The sequence below is a fragment of the Theropithecus gelada genome, chromosome X, assembly GCF_003255815.1.
Source record: "Theropithecus gelada isolate Dixy chromosome X, Tgel_1.0, whole genome shotgun sequence".
Classification (NCBI taxonomy): Eukaryota; Metazoa; Chordata; class Mammalia; order Primates; family Cercopithecidae; genus Theropithecus; species Theropithecus gelada.
The window spans coordinates 121,995,315-122,018,029 of record NC_037689.1 but is presented as its reverse complement, the minus strand read 5'-3'; the positions used below and the strand labels follow the sequence as shown (position 1 = coordinate 122,018,029).

General features: G+C 38.7%; 1 protein-coding gene across 3 annotated transcripts in view; it reads left to right on the top strand.

Annotated features, from left to right (window-relative positions):
* Window positions 1–22,715, top strand: part of TENM1 (teneurin transmembrane protein 1) — a 605,674-nt gene that overhangs the window by 507,311 nt on the left and 75,648 nt on the right. For all 3 annotated transcript variants that reach the window (XM_025372420.1, XM_025372421.1, XM_025372419.1), the window contains one exon: window positions 14,388–14,542. In XM_025372420.1, coding sequence (XP_025228205.1) covers window positions 14,388–14,542 — 155 coding nt within the window. The remainder of the gene's footprint in view (window positions 1–14,387; window positions 14,543–22,715) is intronic.

The following is a 22,715-nucleotide window of genomic DNA, read 5'->3' as shown; positions in this document are numbered from 1 at the left end:
ATCCATCAGAGTAGATTCTGCTAAGCTTACCTATATTGGTTTTCATAATCCTTTCCCTGTGTTCTCTTGAACAAAGTAAAATCAGAACTGCAGGCAGGCTACTACCACAGCACTATTTCATGACTTGGGGCAAGATCTCACCTTTCCAGAGTAATAAAACTGGGGGCATTTCCAGGGAGAGTGGACAGAAGAAGGGTTACTATGAAATCTTCTGATTTTCACTTGTTATACTTGAAATTTTGAGAAACCACAGATCAACAGTTAGCACCTAAAATGTTTCTTTCTGTTGTACTTTTCTTACTAATGTTGGGCACTTTTTCCCAAGTATATCTGATCCAATTTTAACAGCATGACATTATTCAAATAATCTATTGAATGTTGAAAAAAATACTAGCCAATTTGCAAATGACCAAAACCACTTGCTTCTGCATTGACCCTAAAATGATATCTTCCTAGTTCCTGGAAATGCTGGAGATGTTTCAGCCATTGAATTAAGGAATGAATCATTGCAGTTGTAAAAATGGCATCTGGAAGTATTTTCATACACCTCAGTTTAGTTTTGTTTTACTTCCTTTATCAGAGTCACTGCCTGTTATTAATTACTCATTTTTAAATTGTTCAAATTGTTATGTTTCTAAAATAGACCTTAATCATCTATTTTATGAATATACAAAGTATCTATATATATATATATATATATATATATATATATAGAGAGAGAGAGAGAGAGAGAGAGAGAGAGAGTAGTCTTGTATGGCAGGAACTATGCTAAATGCTGTAGTCAAACACCACAACCATCTCTTGTTGCAGCACAAACTTACTGGTTATCAGACAGGAATCCAGTGATGCCATTATCTTAATTAATACTTTCAATATATTTTACTGATGTCAACAAGACACTAGTGTCAATGGCCCCACCTTACTATTCATAAGATTCCCACTGGTTTTAGCTACTGTAGCACATCCACATCATGCCCCTGGTATATCTTCTTAGAAAAAGAACCACATTCACTGAGCTTTATTGTTTTGTTAAGTTTTTCAGCAACAAATTTGAAAATCATAAGTAAACTAAGAAGATATGGTCCCTGCCCTTGAGTGGAATATTATCTCATTGGGGAGACATGGGAGTACTCATTAGAGAAGACTAAAATACAGGATTAGGTTGCATGTATAAACTTTAAAAACCACAGGGATTCACAGACAGGAGAGCTGATTGGGGTTTGGAGAGAAAAAAAGGGGAAAAATGAGAAGAGGGAAGAAGTAGAGAAAAAGGAAGGAATCTGAAAAAGGACGGGACACAAAGATAAAAAAGAACTAGGAACTATTCTAACCTCTATTCCTGATGGGTTAAGTGAACTCCAAAAGAAATAAGAGTTCAAAGAATAAGGCAAAGGAGAGAAGGTAGGCCAGTGGAGAATAAAGAGGTGACGCTAAATGGGAAGTGAATGACTTAGCCCTTCCTGTGAGGAATAGGGTGGTCCTGAAATGGATTTGTTGAAATGGCCCGAACTCAGTATGTAAAATGCATTCTTAAGTCCAGTTGAAAACACCCCAGTTTCTTAGTTGCAGTTCACGCTTTAGATTCACAGCTTAATGACATATTACATCTCATTCCTATCCACTTGGATTGGTATTACACATCTTTTCTAATAGGTTCAGAAGATTTCTGCCATCAGACAAGACCAGTGGAATTGTTTGATATAATTGACAAGGAAATGCCTCCATCAGGATATTTGCAAGTATTCAAGTCAGTTTGTATATTGTAATTTGGGAGGCTGGACTTGCACTGAACCTTGAAAGATAAGCAGAATTGTATTCCAGGCACAGGAAATGGTACAGCAAATCTGTAATGATGGGGAAGTTGCAGTATGTTTTAGAGCCAGTGCATAGACCAGTTTGACTGGAGAAATAGTATAGGACCCTGCACAGACTGATAATCACCATCAACATGGAGGAGATGCTGTCAGAATTATACATAGGGCTCCTGCCATCTAAGTCAAGCCATTCTGAAGCAGGTAATCAGAAACAGATAAACCACCATATGATGCCAGAAAAATTCATCAAAAACATAAATAAGATGGGGCACGGTGGCTCACGCTTGTAATCCCAACACTTTGGGAGGTCGAGATAGGAAGATCACTTGAACCCAGGAGTTCAAGACCAGCCTGGTCACCATAGTGAGACCCCATATCTACAAAAAAAATTTTTTTGATCTGCCAGGTGTGGTAGCATGCACCTGTGGTCCCAGCTATTAGAGAGGCTGAGGGGGAATGATGTCTGGAGCCCAGGTGTTCGAGGCTGCAGTGAGTTGTGATCATGCCACTGCACTCCAGCCTGGGCGACACAGCAACACCCTATCTCTATAAATAATACTAACATCACTTGTGTTGACCTTTCAGAAAGATTTCACACATAGAAGTTATTTTATATGGTCTTTACAGTCATCCACTGACATGAGCAGCTCAGCTTTTCTACTCACCATTAGATAAAGGCAAAACCTAAGGACTAGGAGACTATTTAAATTTGTTAAAGTCACAGTCAGTCTCACAACTGAATCTTCTGGCTTCTACCCCAGGCTCTTTCCTCCACCTCTCATAGCTCTGATGAACTTGTCTGGGTATTTGAGTTTAGAGGAAAAAAGACAGGGAAATGGCTTTGGAAACTCCAATCTCAATCAAGACAAGGCTAAGAAAATCACTAGCCCCCTTTGAAGAAAACATCCCAGCATTATAAATGCTTCTCAGTGTCACATTCTTGTGCCCACAGATTGTCACACTTGTAGGGCAGAGCGTGGAAAGGTAAAAACAGTAAAAGAAGTTGTTTATCTCATTAAACAACTGCTTTGACTATTTTTTGCTTTTTGTTCCGCTATCATATTTGTACCTGTATCTGTGTGTATATGCTGTTGTTATATTCATATATTCTTCATTGAGCCCAAATCAGTTCTCCTAAATGTCTCTTGAACCTCCACTTAAAAGGTTTAAAATGTGTATTCACGCAGTGCTCATTACCCTGCCTTACCTTTTGCAAATGACTGTCTACCACTCCTGACTTTGTGAACTTCTCTTCTAGCACTAGCTTCATTAGTCAAGATGTACGGATGCAGGGAGAATTTTAAATGGGCCCTCTGTGTTGTTTTTGAATGGGCACTACATGCAAATCATTATCCTAAAGAAATTTTAATTCTTCTTGAATTACCCCACTTGTGTGAATAATAATCACTATCTGCTTAATTCCTCATATCCTGCTTTTATTGAGTATTCGGGACAAGGTATACTTAGTTTGCTTTTTATATTAGAACCTCTTGGTCATTCACAGACTTTGAGATAGACTCATTTTCCCTAGAGTGCAACAACTGCAATTAGTGTTTTGCTGGTCCATGGGCAAAAATGAACTTTCCTTCCTAGGGCTAATTGTTCACTAAGGTTCTTGTGTGGCAGTTTCCTTCCTTAAGATGACAGAGACAGTTCTTTCAAATGTATCTGAGTAGTGTCTCAGATATCGTTGCTTGATGTTTGAGGAATTTCTAAAGGGGGAGATATAAAATATGCAGCACAGATTTAGTAAGCCTCATTTATCTTAGCCCATATATACTGAGCACCCTTAAATCTCAGCCTGCAGGCATCTTTTGAGCAGGAACACTAACACAAAAATAAAACAAGACATGTGCATTTAAATTTGAACTAGCACCATCTACTTACCCTAATCTCTCTTTCTCTCTCTCCACACACACACACACACACATACACACACACACCAACCTCTATAAAGCAAAGAAAAATAAATCACGTTATTATCAGTGTCTGGTTTCACTGTTAAATGTTGAGACATTACCACCACCTTGACCAAGGGTCCTCCTTAGTGAGTTGCATTGCATGGAACCTCATTTATTTGATTCTGTGTATGAAAGCTTTAACCATCTTATAAAAGCTTGAAGGCTTTTACACCAATAATTTAATAGTGTAGTATTTCCCCTGAGCTAACAAACTCTTTTTAACTACTGACTTGTCTCTATGGTGAATCTAACATAGGGTGCTCTCCTACTGACAAGGATTGCATAATGCTCCATGGACTTAAATCTTATTTACAGAACACAGAAAAGCCTAAAATGTTCAAGCAGGGCCTGTGTGGTAATTTTTCACTATGATTCTAGGCTTAGAAAAGTCCCTGTCAGAAAGAATTATAGCAATAACTAGGCAATTAAGATACCACTTAGCACCACCACAATACTTAATCTTCTTCAAAGTCCTTTCATTTCATTGGCTCTTGTGAGCTTCACACCATTTTACCTTGTGTAGTAGGTAGTATATAAGTTAGGAAATCAGGACACTGAGTGGTCAAATGTATTATCCAAAGTCCTACAGCTATTCTGTAACAAAAATCAGCCTGAAAAAGTCTTGAGGCACTTCTGTTTCTTCAGAACTCCTAACATAGTAAGGTCGGAAGAGATCACAAGATCACAAACAAAGTTATGTTGACAGAACAACTGGATTTGTGTGTATGGTGGGGGGAGCAGTGTCATGAGCTATTCATTGTAGCTATCCACATGGATCACATTTGTTTGCAGTTAATTTGATCCATGGTCCTTTGTCCGTTTGCTCTTGGTTGTCAACCCCACTTTTCCCATATTCTAATCATCACTAATTAATAGGGGACTGTATTCCTTTTAAAGGACTTTATACAAAGACATTGTCACTGCATCCTTTCCAAGCTCATTTCTAGAGAAATTCATATGCAGTTCTTGACCTCCTGGCATGCTTTATTTTGTTCAAGGTAGATATGTTTCAGTATAAATCATGGAAATTTAGTCCTGTAATTTAGGACGGTTTATTGAACATTTGTGCCCAAGTGTACTGAATTATTTGAGATATAAAAACTAATTCTAAAATCCAGTTCTTGTCCTCAGGGAGCTTATTACCTAGACGGATCATGATTGGAGAATTCACAGTAACAAATAAATAAATAAATAACAGCTTCTGTGGGTTAGAAAACAGAGACCACGATGAACTAGAGTTTGCAGGGAAGGATTCATGAAAGGGAAACATCCTATAAAAGCCTTAAAAGGTGAATAGGATTGGGGTTGCTGAATGTTAATACTGGAGCCAAGCTAACAACCATGTTAAACACACACACGCACAATATCTCAATAGTTTCACAAAAAATAGTAGTTTATTTCATTCTTACATCACAATTTAATATGGGTTGCCTGGGGAGTGGAAGAATCTCTGCTCCAAGCAGTGATTCAAGGAACCAGGCTTCTTCCATCTAGTGATTCCTCAGTGCCTTAGGCCTTGGAGTCCTCTACTGGATGATCTGCATGCAGTCAGCCTACAGTGGAAGGTAGTAATCCATAGAGAAACTCAATAGACATCTCGTTAAGGATCAGACCTAGAAGTCGCATACATTACTTTTGCCCACATCTAACTGGAAAGGAGGCTAAGAAACGTAATCTAACTCTGTTCTCAGAAAGAAAGAGAAACGGGATGACATGAACACATAGCATTGTCTCTGCCATACTGAAAATGAAGGACCTTATTAATTTTAATTGATACATATAGATATATATATGGGAGCTATGTGTGATTATTTCATACATTTGTATAATTTGTAAAGATCAAATCAGTATAATTAGGGTATTCATCACCTTAAATAGTTGTCTTTTCTTTATGCTAGAAACATTCAAATTATTCTCTTCTAGTTATTTTGTGATATGCAATAGATTATTGTAACCTATATCACTCTACTGATTTATCAAACACTAGTTCTTATTTCTTCTATCATAGTGCATATTTATACCCATTAATCAACCTCTCTTCATCCTCCCCTACCCTTCCCAGCCTCTGGTAACCACTAATCTACTCTCTTTTATAGCTCCCACATATCAATGAGAACATGTGATATTTGTGTTTCTGTGCTTGAGTTATTTCACTTAACATAATGACCTCTAGTTCCATCCATGTTGCTGCAAGTGATAAAATTTCATTCTTTTTATGGCTGAATAATATCCTATTGTGTATATGTGCCACATTTGCTTTATCCATTCATCTATTGATGGGTACTTAGTTGATTCCATATTTTGGTTGTTGTGAATAGTGCTGCAGTAAACACGGGAGTGCAGATATCTCTTTGATATACTGATTTCCTTTATTTTCTGTATATACCCAGTAGTAGTAGTGGAATTGCTAGATCATATGATAGTTCTATTTTTAGTTTTTTGAGGGACCTTCATTCCATTTTTATAATGGCTGTACTAGTTTACATTCCCACCAACAATATATGAGGATTCCCCTTTCTCCACATCCTCACCAGCGTTCATTATTCCCTATCTTTTTTAATAAAAGCTATTTTGACCTAGGTGAGTTGATATCCCATTGCGTGGGGTCTCCTTTTTAGGTGGTAGTTCATATGATAATAGTAAAATCACCGAACTCCCCACCACATGGAAGCTCTTGAGTACTTTCTTGAAACTCATCAGCTCTGTGAAGATGAAGCCACAGAATACCTTTTAAGAATAACTCTGAAGAAGTCTAAGAGATCTATAGGAATACAAGAATTCTTAACAATTTTTGGGATGGGTCAGAGATCCTTCTGACAATCTAACAAAACCAGTGGACTCTCTCTCCCCATGATAATACCCATACACAAAACATTCTACCAATAATTTCATGGAGTTTCTGAACCTTCTTAAGCCAGTCTGTACCCCACCTCCATGGTAAAGCAATTGATAACCTCATTTAAGCTACATGGCATAGTGGTTAAGAGAATGGGCATTAAACTCAGACAAACTTGTGTTAAACTAGCATTTTCTTCCCCCCCCCAACTTTTACTTTAAGTTCAGGGGTACATGTACGGGTTTATTACATAGGTAAACATGTGTCATGGGGGTTTGTTGTGCAGATTATTTCATCACCCAGGTATTAAACCTAGTATCCATTAGTTATTTTTTCTGATCCTCTCCCTCCTCCCACCCTCCACTATCCAATAGGCCCCAGTGTATATTGTTCCCCTCTATGTGTCTGTGTGTTCCCATCATTTAGCTCCCACTTACAAATGAGAACATGTGGTATTTAGTTTTCTGTTCCTGTATTAGTTTGTTAATGATAATGACCTCCAGCTCTATCCATGTCCCCGCAGAGAACATGATCTTATTCCTTTTTATGGATTCATAGTATTCCATGGTGTATATGTACCACATTTTCTTTATACAGTCTATCAGTGATGGGCATTTAGGTTGATTCCATATCTTTGCTATTGTGAACAGTGCCGTGATGAACATACATGTGCATGTGTCTTTATAATAGAATGATTTATATTCCTTTGAGTATATACCCAGTAAGGGGACTGCTGGGTCGAATGGTATTTCTGTCTTTAGGTCTTTAAGGAATCACCATACTGTCTTCCACACTGGTTGAACTAATTTACACTCCCACCAATAGTGTATAAGCGTTCCTTTTACTCCACAACCTTGCCAGCATCTGTTATTTTTTGACCTTTAATAATAGCCAATCTGACTTGTGTGAGATGGTGTTTCATTGTGGTTTTGATTTGCATTTCTCTAATGATCAGTGATGTTGAGCTTTTTTTTTCATATGCTTGTTGGCCACATGTATGTCTTCTTTTGAGAAGTGTTTGTTCATGTCCTTTGCCCACTTATTAATGGGGTTGTTTTTTTTTTCTTGTAAATTTGTTTAAGTTCCTTATAGATGCTGGATATTAGACCTTTGTCAGATTCATATTTTGCAAAAATTTTCTCCCATAGGTTGCCTATGTACTCTGTTGATAGTTTCTTTTGCTGTATAAAAGTTCATTTGTCAATTTTTGCTTTTGTTGCAATTGCTTTTGGCGTCTTCACCATGAAATCTTTGCCCATGCCTATGTCTGGAATGGTATTGCCTAGGTTTTCTTCCAGGGTTTTTATAGTTTCGGGTTTTACTTTTAAGTCTTTAATTCATCTTGAGTTAATTTTTGTATACGGTATAACGAAGGGGTCCAGTTTCAATCTTCTGCATATGGCTAGCCAGTTATTGTAGCACCATTTACTGAACAGAGAGTCCTTTACCCATCGCTTTAAACAGCATTTTCTAGGTATGTAACCTGGAGTTAGTTACTCTACCTCTCTGCACTTCCATTTCCTCATCTAAAAATTACATTGGCCAGGCGCGGTGGCTCAAGCCTGTAATCCCAGCACTTCGGGAGGCCGAGACGGGCGGATCACGAGGTCAGGAGATCAAGACTATCCTGGCTAACCTGTTGAAACCCCGTCTCTACTAAAAAATACAAAAAAACTAGCCAGGTGAGGTGGCGGGCGCCTGTAGTCCCAGCTACTCAGGAGGCTGAGGCAGGAGAATGGCGTAAACTCAGGAGGCAGAGCTTGTAGTGAGCTGAGATCCAGCCACTGCACTCCAGCCTGGGCGACAGAGCGAGACTCTGTCTCAAAAAAAATAAATAAAAAATAAAAAATAAATAAAACTTTACATTAGTATAACTCCAAAGGGCTGTTGTGAGGATTATATGAGAAAATCTATGTAAGGAATCCAGCACAGTACCTGAAATATCATAGTATTCTTGGCAAATGGAAATGATTATTGTTTAGTAATATTAGTCATCTTTCATGGATTTTCAGTGGTGTTTACCTGGGTTTCATACATACTAGGCTCATCTAGAATTCAACATAGATCTTCAAATTTCAGCTTACCTATCACTTAAGTCTGAGAAATCACTTGTGACTTTCATTTCCCCAGCCCATCCCCCAAGGATGCTCCGATGGCACCTTGGACTTCCCCCCAAACTAGTGCTTATCTAATGGCATTGTAATTGCGTGGTTATTTCTCTGTCTCCCTCTACCAGTTTCCAGGCTTTCTAAGAGCAATGCCATGTCTGTTTTATAGTCTCCTGTACTCCCATTGCCTAGGACAGTGCCTCACACATAGAGGGTGCAAAATAAATCTTGAATAAGTTAATGAGTAAACAGGAAAACATTTTTCTCAGTAAGCTTTAAGAAAAATAGTGGTTGGTGGATTTAAAAGGTCTGTCCATTCACTTTGCCTTATGGCAAAGCTGAAGTCTAAAGCTTTGAGAGGATCAGAAGGAGCTGAAGACAAGACAAATGCTAAACACTGGCATCGTGTCTTTCTCTCAATCCGAAGTCTTAGTTAACTAGCCCACAAATTTATTGTTCCTTATAATGACTATGAAGCCCTTTGAAGTGACTTTTGAGTAATCAAAAGAAGACGTTCCAGTCAGCAGAATATTACTTTGAATGCTTATCATTTTTAATTTGTGTTTATGTTCTTTGGAAATTGACCTTTACTATGTAGAATGTACTATAGCATTTTACTAAACAAAATATCTGATTGAATAACTCACTATTCACTAGTCATATAATATTACAGTGAGTTTATTAGTGTTTCCTACTGGAGAAATCATGATGCCATTGTTAACCACACAGTGAAATCATCTCAGCTGGTCATTAAGCTCTGCCTCCTTCCAACCTCTATTGACACACAGAAATCTGTAAACCCTCCAAGTTCTAGAAGTTCCATTTAGTGGCTACACAGTGAGAGAACTTACCAGGCTTATTATGCATAAGTAACTTGGCCCTTTCTGATCCCAGAGGGTAATTAAGTGGACAGTAGTCAGGTGGGTTGAAGAATGGACTTTTCTGCCTAGTAGAGTTTCCATATATACCACACATATAATACCAATTTTCAGAGAATTGGAATGCACATGAACAAAGAAAAATTCTCTTTGGCTTAAAGAATATTTTTGAATCAGTTACACAGTTCAGCACTCTCAGTATTGGAGATTGAGCTGACACCATATTAGGCTTAGGACTTTCCCTGGAAGTTGATTTAACCATTTATCTTTGTCTCATAAAATTAAACAGCAGATTGTGGCCAAAAAACATCCAGTATTTCAGTTTTCTTGTTGCTAGGGCTATAGATGAAGAAAATGTTATGACTGCTTTCCAAAGCTTATATTCTGAAAGATGTTTCATTTTTTATATAGAAATAATAAAAATGTAGGTGGCCTCAACAGCTGTAATTTTAAAAAATTAAGTACAGAGATGCCTTCTGCCAACATTTGAAATTGACATTCTACACAGCCAAAAACTGTGATCTTCACTGTTTTCTAATTTGGGATTTTAGCTACTATTTGCAGGCTATTAAGCACCACATCTGGACTCTCAGTGATTACATCAGGATGCCCCTGTTCCTTCAGTATTGATCAGTAGCGTCTTTTTCCCCTCACAGGTGATAAATTTATAAGTAACTATCCAGGCTGCCCCAGCTTTAGGCAATTGTCTTCTTAAGAATTATAGTATTTATTCATTGGAGGATAATAAGACAAGGGAAGAAGTCAAATAATTTCGCCTATAATTTGCAGCGGTTTCATACAGAGCAATGCTTCACAAAGAAAAGAGCCTGCAGTTCGCATATTATATAATATCCCCTACTTTGCATGGGATGTTGTGAATAATTTTTTTTACAAGATGTGCTTTATTTATGAGCAGGTCTCTCCATAGAAAGAGCTTGTTAGGGCTTAATGCTGATGAATGGAGACAGCACCATTCACATTTCCAGGTTATGGTCTGTCAGTACTTTCATTATATGCACTAATTTACAATGATTTATTTATTTTCTCCCAAATGTAAAAATGTGCTCCAAGCTAAACATGCTGTCTGGGCATCTGAGGCCGATGTTTTCCTTGGTGCAGGGGGATTTTTAAATTCAGATTTAAAGTGAGGGGACTCAAGCTATTGTGTGTTTTCTTCCCGCTTCCACCTCCACCTGCCTCGCATCACTGCCTAACCTTGTGGTAATATCGGAGATCTCTATATTTTTACTTGCTTTGTAAATGAATTCTGGTTCAAAATTTTTAAACCTGGAAGTGGTTTTCTTAGTACGGCTTAAATCTTTAAATCTTTTCTCATCCAGAGACTGTACCTTTGATTGTGTTTTAAGTGCTAATGAAAATGCTGTCAGTGAGCACATCAATGAACATGACCGTTGGAACAAATTATGCCCACAACGTTGGTTACCAAGTTTTGGAGATCTGGGCACAACAATATCAAAATTGGAAAGTAAATTGAATCTGCAGATCTTGCTAGCCTCAGTTGGCTTTATGTGATCTGAAATCACTCACATGCCCATCTCCAAAGAATAAAGCTTAAAATATATACTGGGAATGTGTCACCTCCTTTCACTCATTCTGACAAGCAGTAATATATCTACTGCATCATCACTATCCCTGGGTTATAACAATAAGCATTATGGGAGGGGAAACCTCCCCAAATGATGGACAAATATTATTCTCTTTTTCCTGCCTGGGGTTTCCAATTTGATTTTTACCCTCAGTGAAAATTAAATACCCCTTAAACTTCACCAGCAAAGAGGTTGCAAAATTGTTGTTTGGGGAATTTATGTGTTGGTAGGTTGATTGGTTGGTAAGGGAAGGCAAATGAGAGGAAAATATGTACATATAAAATATGCCTAGGTACATTTATGAAGCACCTATCACATAGTTTCCCCAAAGCCTTTTCTACTATTTCTTTTTCAACTCCAAACATAAGTGTAACCCAATCAAAGTTAATTAAAGCTTCTCAAGGAAAAAGAAGTATGTTTGGAATTTGGACCATGATAAAAGAAGTTGCTACACAAATATATGAAAGGAAAATATTCCACAAACTGTCAGCAGAATAAGCCCTGAAGGCAAATGGTGAGTATTTAATAAGCCCAGACTTATTTCAAAGGGCACTCATCTGTGGAATTCAGCTGACATGAACAGAGAGAAAGAAGTTCACAGTGTTTAGATCTTCACAAAAAGTAAAAGTAAGAACACTGTGTAAAGTCCCAGATTATCCTCCCTGGATCATCCTAAACTTTGCACTCTGATGGGATGAGAAGTGTGGTAGTCAAAGAAAAGAATTGTCCTCCCTGATATCAGCAAAGAGATGTAAAGACCTTCCCACATATACTAGTTAAGAATACATTTATTTCTCTATACCTTTTGTGAACCTGCTCAAATTTTTAGAGGATCAGATCCTCTAGGTTTACTACCTCCTCAGAAGAGCAACACTTCATTTTATTTTTAATATCCTTAACTTACTAAAGATCCAGAGTATTCCTCTTAGTCTTAGTTTCAGTGTCACCAGATTCTTTGTCCTTATACCCTCACAGAGCCTAGCATAGTGACAGTCACTATGATTTAGAAATCATAGTGCTTAGTAAATGATTCATGATTTCGTACATGTCGAGCACAACTCCTCTCAGTCTTTCCGTCTCCAGACTTGAGTCTTGAGTCTTGATCTTTCAGTCTATCCCGTTATGACAGCCAAATTTGAAATTTTATACTCAGCAATATTTAATATAGTGGTCATAGAAGGTGATTCTAAATAATAGGTCTGTCACAAACCACACCAAATTTTAAGCAATCAAGAAATTGATGTTGCCAAAACACAAAAATAACAGGCAGAAGTTCCCCCTTGGTTCATCCTCACCCAAAATGTTCTAGAGATTAAATAATTGTTCATATGCCATCATCATTTAACCTGCCCCAGTCTTAAAAGTCTTTTTATAAACCACCTTAAGGGTCCTTATGCCTCTAAAAATCATAAAGGGATTTATGGACATGGAAATCCGTTGTTTGGACATGATGGTTTCCTTGGAGAACTCACCAAAACATAGATGACTTTAGAAGTATTCAGGGGACATTAAAATGAATTTGTAACTTTTATAGATATTAACAATTAATACTTCATGAGGAACATCAGGATTAATCAAAGTATACCATAAAGCCAAGTCTTAATATTAACTTCCTGCCAATGAATTAGTTCATCTAAAAGCAGTTTATTAAGTTGGGTTTATAAAATGACTCTAGATGAGTTCACATTTTGCCAGAAAATTCATATGTGTGTGTGTGTGTGTGTGTTTGTGTGTTGTGTTGTGTTAAAAGGACATGCTTGCTAGCACAGAAATTCTGACTTTAACATCCATTCAATGAGTTTCACCAAACCTAAATAAAGGGAAGTGAGGAAAAGACTAAATTGTAGACTAATTTGAAAAATGCCATGTGGTTATTTTCAAGAGCACTGTCAAAAGCTCTGAGGGAAATAGGAGTAGAGCCATATGTTCTTAAAGTGTATCTGATACTTTTTATATGTATTATTTCATATGATATAACAACCTAGGACCAGGCCCGCTAGCTCACGCCTGTAATCCCAACAGTTTGGGAGGCCAAGGCAGGTGGATCACCTGAGGTCAGTCTGAGACCAGCCTGACCAACATGGTGAAAACCTGTCTCTACTAAAAATACAAAAAATTAGCCAGGCGTGCTGGCGGGCGCCTATAATCTTAGCTACTTGGGAGACTGAGGCAGGATAATCGCTTGAACCTGGGAGGCGGAGGTTGCAGTGAGCCGAGATTGCACCATTGTACCCAGCCTGGGCAACAAGAGCAAAACTCCCTAAAACAGAAACAACAACAACAACAACAACAAAAACAAGATATAGAGTAACCAGCTCATCCTGGTTTGTCAAGGATGGTCCTAGCTTTAAAACTGATCTCTGCCTCAGTTACAGCCAAACCAGAGCAGTAGATCACTTTAGCTAAATAAGGCAGATGATCCTGTCCCTATGTTACCAAAGAGGAGTCTGAAATTTGCAAATGAATGACTCAAAGTCACACATTAGTTGTAAGTGGGGTATTCAGTATTAGAACCCAAGCCTTCGAACTGCTATTATAATAAAAATTTTAAGAAACCAGGCTGTAATCAACACAGTGTGTAAAAACTGTGAAAATTTTTATCAGCTTTTATCTTTTCTAGAAACTTAACCATTCCCTTTGTGATACTGTAATTTTGCTCTCCAACCCCCCTTAATAGATAATATGGAGAAAAAACTCAGCCTAGTTTATCAGAGTTATTACAAACTCCCTTTTAACAAAGTCTGAATTGATGAAAATAATTATAATGCTTTTCAAGTCAGTTATTTGCTAATGCAATCATGAAAATAAGCAGCAGCGTGTGCATCAGCACCCTAAAAGAAATGTAATATACATGATCTCCCTGTCTTTTCCCACTTAAAGATGATTTTTAATTGTGGGGGCAAGCAAGTATCAAGGGGGTGGAAATGTAAAACTGGACAAAACAAAATTATTAGACCTGGCTTTATCTCTGCATGTGACTTTTTGTCATTTCTTCTCAATACACAAAGAAGTGAATGTATGCCCCAACAAACCTCTCCCATTACTGTACTGTCTGTGCTGAGCAAAACTTAATCTATATGTCTTTAAAATGCCTTTCCATTGCTATAGCTTTTTTCAAAATACAGAACTTAGTACAAATGTGGTTCACTAGACTACTAATGCTCATTTGCTCTTTCCCAACAGGCATCACAGTTGATAGGCATGGATTCATTTACTTTGTGGATGGGACTATGATTCGCAAAATTGATGAGAATGCTGTGATCACAACTGTAATCGGCTCAAATGGTCTGACTTCCACACAACCACTGAGCTGTGACTCAGGAATGGACATCACTCAGGTAGGCACCACTGGTTTTCAAGTATTATTGTCATTTGGCATCATGGAAATGGATAACAATTTTCTCATGTAGAAATTAGGTAGAATGGAAGCCTGGTATATCTGTTATAACACCAGATAGCAGAAGTTTCTGTTTATGTAAGTTACTTTTTTCCTCATTAGAAAAGCTTAGTTGGGAGAAAATGGTAAGCAAAGATGGAAGTAATGTCAGGTAGAATATTGACATACAATTAAGTAAAGTCTCTCAAACTTGAATTAATCAGAAGGTAAGGCCAATCTCATTTATTGAATATTTCTAAGATATGTAATTCTATTATTTTTAAATGAAACAGTGACTGAAATTTAGAAAAATAGTGACTATGAAGGCTCTTTAGACATCTTTTTTAATGAATATATGAGCATGTTGTTATTCACGTGTATATAAATAGCTATTTCTAGGATGTTTGGAAGTTTTCTTAAGTAAAAGCAATATCTCCTCTGAGATCTATTTTACTGTTATTTAGGAAATCTGTTTTTTAGGGTTTGGGTTTTGTTTTTGTTTTTGTTTTTGTTTTTGTTTTTTAAGACAGTGAGGATAAAAGAAAATTCAGTGTAGCTCTCATCTGGGTCAAAAATTCTGATTTTACCACAATTCTACAAAATCAGTGTTAGACATTTAAAGAGATTATAGAGCATACAGCATAGTCCCAACATTCAATGTCTGACTTTCTTAGTCTGCAGAAACAAGAAATGAAGGAAATAGATTAGACAGTCCTCAAACCTTCCAGCTCTAACATTCCATAAATTTGTGACCCTAATAAAGTAGATTATTAAATAATCTTTTCAAAAAAATTAAAGTGGATGTTGAGAGTTTTCAAATTGATTAGCATATCAGAGAGGATGGTCTTGGCTGCAAGTAATAAAATACTTGTCTAAAAGTTGTTTAAACAACAACGTTTAATTATCTCACATAATGAGAGGTCCAAAGATAGCAAAGATGCCAGCAGATTTCCTTCTTGTGTCACATTGGCCAGAATTGAATCACATGCCCATGCCTTCACCAGTCACTGGCAAAGGGGAAATGGGATTACATAGTGGATTCAGACCCTCTAGAAGTGGGTCCCCTTCCCTGAGCACATTGCTACCTGATTCTTAAACCAAAATCAGAGTTCTGTTAGCAAGGAGTAAAGGGTTTCTACTGGGGAGGCAATGAGCAGTGTCCCCCACAGTTATGATATTCCTGTTGCTTCATTTGTCATACCACCTAAAACCTAGAAAAACAAGGTAAATGTATTAGTCCATTTTTACACTGCTGATAAAGACATATCCGAGACTGGGCAATTTACAAAAGAAAGAGGTTTATTGGACTTACGGTTCCCCACGGAGGGGAGGCCTCACAATCATGGCGGAAGGCAAGGAGGAGCAAGTCATGTCTTACATGGATGGCGGCAAGCAAACAGAGAGCTTGTGCAGGGAAACTCCCATTTTTAAAACCATTATATCTCATGAGACTCATGCACTATCACGAGAACAGCTCAGGAAAGACCCGTCCCCATAATTCAATCACCTCCCACCAGGTTTCTCCCACGACATGTGGGAATTGTAGGAGTTACAATTCAAGATGAGATTTGGGTGGGGACACAGCAAAACCGTATTAGTAAGTAAAAGGAACACACCCCTAAGAAACCTTGCTTTAGTCATTGACCCTAAGATCTCCTGCCACCTCCACCCACCTTGAGCATACATCTCTATAAAACACTAGCTTATTTAGGATTTCTTCTTCTCTGTGTGCCCTTGCCCTGCCCCAGAAACTCAAGAAATGTTCATATATAGTCAACTACAAAAGTGAAATGGGGAGTTGGGCCTGGAAAACTGACAAAATGAACAAACCCTTTTTAATAGAGATTTGAATGGATCAGGCTATCAAGTCCTAGAATAGTCTAACTTTCCATGATTCAAAATGCTGCAGAAGGCAAGGAAAAGGAGCATTATTTATGGCAATAAAGAAGGGTGTGAATGTATTTGTATAGAGGAGGGGGGAGAGAGAAGATGCACATGTATGATTCACTTGTGGGATATTTTTAGCTTAAAACAGGGCACTTAGTATTGCAATCAGTCAACTCTAAACAACTTTTCTGTTTCTGTGTAGAAAAGTTATGTTGAAAGAGAATTCTTTGTCTTAGTAGAGCGAACATATGATCATCATCACCATGAGAAGGGTTATTTTTCACATGACACTTTCCAAACATAATTCCCACTATAAAATCTCCTCACCCTTTTCAGGTTGGGATGTACAATGCAGCCCACTGAAAAGAAGCCCTGGTAACCAGGAGACAGAAACTTTTCTCTGTGGCATTTCATCCCAAGCCTCAGTTTCTCTGAAGTACCCTCTTTCCCCTTTCTTTACACAACTTTAGCTTTAGAGATACAGTAGAATCTTTTGGAGGCAAGGGAGGTTGTGTGGTATAAGAAGGGGATGGTAGAAGCCAGCAGGATTTACCAGGAAAGAAAGCAGGTTTTATGTACAGATTATTTGGCCAGTAACTCTGCTGCTATCCACCATTTCCTGTTCTGTGCCTGAGACACACTAAAAAGTAACACCAATTTGTCCACCCAGACTGGCTCAGAACAAGGATACTATATTGATCAGTGTCCAGATTATTACCCTCTACCTTTATTGGAGGCCTACTTCTCGTGGCCCCTTTCCCCCAGTCTGAAAGTACCTCTGCCAGTCCAAATCCCATTCTCCATCCTCCTCACACCTCACCTCTTCCATGGGAACCTTCCTTGATGGCTCTAGTCCTCACTGTTGCTTCATTCCCTTACTGGAATTTAGTATCACCATGCTTAAATGTAATTTGATCTTTGTTGGCAAACTGTGCATCCAACTGGTCTCCCACAGTAGACTGTGTGCTCCTGGAACATGCATAGGAAGGGCTCAACAGGTACAGTTAACATCTATACCTGAACCAAAAGGACATAATGGCGAAAAGAATATGAAAGAGTAGTGAGATATGAAGCTAGAAAGGTAAGTGAGGGTGAAATGGTGAAGGGCCTTATAAGCATAATGAAGTTTATACTGGACAATGAGGAGACAATAACAGCATTAAGAAGGGAAATGCGGATTTCTGCATTTCCAACTGAGGTACCAGGTTCATCTCACTGGGGTGTGTCAGACAGTGGGTGCAGGACAGTGGCTGCAGCCCACCCAGCAAGAGCTGAAGCAGGGCGAGGCATCACCTCACCTGGGAAATTCAAGGGGTAAGGGAATTCCCTTTCCTAGCCAAGGGAAACCGTGAAACACAGCACCTGGAAAATCAGGTCACTCCCACCCTAATACTGCACTATTCCAAGGGTCTTAGCAAACAGCACAGCAGGAGATTATATCCCACGCCTGGCTCAGAGGGTCCCACGACCACGGGGCCTCTCTCATTGCTAGCACAGCAGTCTGAGATCTAACTGCAAGGTGGCAGCAAGGCTGGGGTAGGGGTGCCCACCATTGCTGAGGCTTGAGTACGTAAACAAAGTGGCCTGGAAGCTTAAACAGGGAGGAGCCCACTGCAGCTCAAGGAGGCCTGCCTGCCTCTGTAGACTCCATCTCTGGGGACAGGGCATAGCCAAACAAAAGGCAGCAGAAACCTCTGAAGATTTAAATGTCCCTGTCTGACAGCTTTGAAGAGAGTAGTGGTTCTCCCAGCATGGAGTTTGAGATCTGAGAACAGACAAACTGCCTCAAGTGTGTCCCTGATCCCTGAATAGGCTAACCAGGAGGCATCCCCCAGTAGGGACAGACTGACACCTCACACGACCGGGTACCCCCCTGAGATGAAGCTTCCAGAGGAACGGTCAGGCAGAAACATTTGCTGTTCAGCAGTATTCACTCTTCTGCAGCCTCCGCTGCTGATAACCAAGCAAACAGTGTCTGGAGTGGACTGCCAGCAAACTCCAACAGACCTGCAGCTGAGGGTCCTGACTATTAGAAGGAAAACTAACAAACAGAAAGGACATCCACACCAAAACCCCATCTGTATGTCACCATCATCAAAGACCAAAGGTAGATAAAACCACAAAGATGGGGAAAAAACAGAGCAGAAAAGCTGAAAATTCTAAAAATGAGAGCACCTCTCCCCCTCCAAAGGAACGCAGCTCCTCGCCAGCAATGAAACAAAGCTAGACAGAGAATGACATTGACAAGCTGAGAGAAGAAGCCTTCAGATGATCAAACTTCTCCAAGCTAAAGGAAGAAGTTCGAGCCCATCACAAAGAGGCTAAAAACCTTGAAAAAAGATTAGACAAATGGCTAACTAGAATAACCAATGTAGAGATGTCCTTAAATTACCCGATAGAGCTGAAAACCATGGCATGAGAACTACATGACAAATGCATGAGCTTCAGTAACCAATTCGATCAACTGGAAGAAAGGGTATCAGTGATTGAAGATCAAAGGAATGAAATGAAGCAAGAAGAGAAGTTTAGAGAAAAAAAGAGTAAAAAATGAAAAAAGCCTCCAAGAAATATGGGACTATGTGAAAAGACCAAATCTATGTCTGATTGGTGTACCTGATTGTGATGGGGAGAATGGAACCAAGTTGGAAAACACTGTGCAGGATATTATCCAGGAGAACTTTCCCAACCTAGTAAGGCAGGCCAACATTCAAATTCAGGAAATACAGAGAATGCCACAAAGATACTCCTCAAGAACAGCAACTCCAAGACACATAATTGTCAGATTCACCAAAGTTCAAATGAAGGAAAAACTGTTAAGGGCAGCCAGAGAGAAAGGTCGGGTTACCCACAAAGGGAACCCCATCAGACTAACAGAAGATCTCTTGGAAGAAACTCTCCAAGCCAGAAGAGAGTGGGGGCCAATATTCAACATTCTTAAAGAAAAGAATTTTCAACCCAGAATTTCATATCCAGCCAAACTAAGTTTCATAAGTGAAGGAGAAATAAAATCCTTTACAGACAAGCAAATGCTGAGAGATTTTGTCACCACCAGGCCTGCCCTACAAGAGCTCCTGAAGGAAGCACTAAACATGGAAAGGAACAACCAGTACCAGTCATTGCAAAAACATGCCAAAATGTAAAGACCATCGATGCCAGGAAGAAACTGCATCAACCAACGAGCAAAATAACCAGCTAACATCATAATGACAGGATCCAGTTCACACATAACAATATTAACCTTAAATGTAAATGGACTAAATGGTCCAATTAAAAGACACAGACTGGCAAATTGGATAAAGAGTCAAGACCCATCAGTGTGCTGTGTTCAGGAGACCCATCTCACATGCAGAGACACACATAGGCTCAAAATAAAGGGATGGAGGAAGATCTACCAAGCAAATGGAAAACAAAAAAAGGCAGGGGTTGCAATCCTAGTCTCTGATAAAACAGACTTTAAACCAACAAAGATCAAAAGAGACAAAGAAGGCCATTACATAATGGTAAAGGGATCAATTCAACAAGAAGAGCTAACTATCCTAAATATATATGCACCCAATACAGGAGCACCCAGATTCATAAAGCAAGTCCTTAGAGACTTACAAAGAGACTTAGACTCCCACAAAAAAATAATGGGAGACTTTAACACCCCACTGTCAACATTAGACAGATCAACAAGACAGAAAGTTAACAAGGATATCCAGGAATTGAACCCAACTCTGCACCAAGCAGACCTAATAGACATCTACAGAACTCTCCACCCCAGATCAACAGAATATACATTCTTCTCAGCACCACATCACACTTATTCCAAAATTGATCACATAGTTGGAAGTAAAGCACTCCTCAGCAAATGTAAAAAACAGAAATTATAACAAACTGTCTCTCAGACCACAGTGCAATCAAACTAGAACTGAGGACTAAAAAACTCAATCAAAACCACTCGACTACATGGAAACTGAATAACCTGCTCCTGAATGACTACTGGGTACAAAACGAAATGAAGGCAGACATAAAGATGTTCTTTGAAACCAATGAGAACAAAGATACAACATACCAGAATCTCTGGGACACAGTTAAAGCAGTGTGTAGAGGGAAATTTATGGCACTAAATGCCCACAAGAGAAAGCAGGAAAGATCTAAAATTGACACCCTAACATCACAATTAAAAGAACTAGAGAAGCAAGGGCAAACACATTCAAAAGCTAGCAGAAGGCAAGAAATAAGTTCAGAGCAGAACTGAAGGAGATAGACACACAAAAAAACCCTTCAAAAAATCCTGGCCTTCAAAAAATGGCTTCCTGGCATCGATGGTATTTACATTTGGCATGTTTTTGCAATGGCTGGTACTGGTTGTTCCTTTCCATGTTTAGGAGCTGGTTTTTTGAAAAGTTCAACAAAATTGATAGACTGCTAGCAAGACTAATACAGAAGAAAAGAGAGAAGAATCAAATAGATACAATAAAAAATGATAAAGGGGATATCACTACTGACCCCACAGACATACAAACTACCATCAGAGAACGCTATAAACACCTCTACACAAATAAACTAGTAAACCTAGAAGAAATGGATAAATTCCTGGACAATTGCACTCTCCGAAGACTAAACCAGGAAGAAGTTGAATCCCTGAATAGACCAATAGCAGGCTCTGAAATTGAGGCAATAATTAATAGCCTACCAACCAAAAAAAGTCCAGGACCAGACAGATTCACAATTGAATTCTACCACAGGTACAAGGAGGAGCTGGTACCATTCCTTCTGAAACTATTCCAATCAATAGAAAAAGAGGGAATCCTCCCTAACTCATTTTATGAGGCCAGCATCATTCTGATACCAAAGCCTGGCAGAGACACAACAAAAAAAGAGAATTTTAGACCAATATCCCTGATGAACATCAATGCAAAAATCCTCAATAAAATACTGGGAAACCAAATCCAGCAGCACATCACAAAGCTTATCCACCATGATCAAGTGGGCTTCATCCCTGGGATGCAAGGCTGGTTCAACATATGCAAATCAATAAATGTAATCCAGCATATAAGCAGAACCAAAGACAAAAACCACATGATTATATCAATAGATGCAGAAAAGGGCCTTTGACAAAATTCAACAGCCCTTCATGCAAAAAACTCTCAATAAATTCGGTATTGATGGGCCATATCTCAAAATAATAAGAGCTATTTATGACAAACCCAAAGCCAATATCATACTGAATGGGCAAAAACTGGAAGCATTCCCTTTGAAAACTGGCACAAGACAGGGATGCCCTTTCTCACCACTCCTATTCAGCATAGTGTTGGAATTTCTGGCCAGGGCAATCAGGCAGGAGAAAGAAACAAAGGGTATTCAATTAGGAAAAGAAGAAGTCAAATTGTCCCTGTTTGCAGATGACATGATTGTATATTTAGAAAACCCCACCGTCTCAGCCCAAAATCTCCTTAAGCTGATAAGCAACTTCAGCAAAGTCTCAGGATACAAAATCAATGTGCAAAAATCACAAGCATTCTTATACACCAATAACAGACAGAGAGCCAAATCATGAGTGAACTCCCATTCACAATTGCTTCAAAGAGAATAAAATACCTAGGAATCCAACTTACAAGGGATGTAAAGGACCTCTTCAAGGAGAACTACAAACCACTGCTCAATGAAATAAAAAGAGGATGCAAACAAATGGAAGAACATTCCATGGTCATGGATAGGAAGAATCAACATCGTGAAAATGGTCATACTGCCCAAGGTAATTTATAGATTCAATGCCATCCCCATTAAGCTACCAATGACTTTCTTCACAGAATTGGAAAAAACTACTTTAAAGTTCATATGGAACCAAAAAAGAGTTCACATTGCCAAGACAATCCTAAGCTGAAATAACAAAGCTTCAGGCATCATGCTACCTGACTTCAAACTATACTACAAGGCTACAGTAACCAAAACAGCATGGTACTGGTACCAAAACAGAGATATAGACCAATGGAACAGAACAGAGCCCTCAGAAATAATACCACACATCTACAACCATCTGATCTTTGACAAATCTGACAAAAACAAGAAATGGGGAAATGATTCCCTATTTAATAAATGGTGCTGGGAAAACTGGCTAGCCATATGTAGAAAGCTGAAACTGGATCCTTTCCTTACTCCTTATATGAAAATTAATTCAAGATGGATTAGAGACTTAAATGTTAGACCTAAAACCATAAAAACCCTAGAAGAAAACCTAGGCAATACCATTCGGGACATAGGCA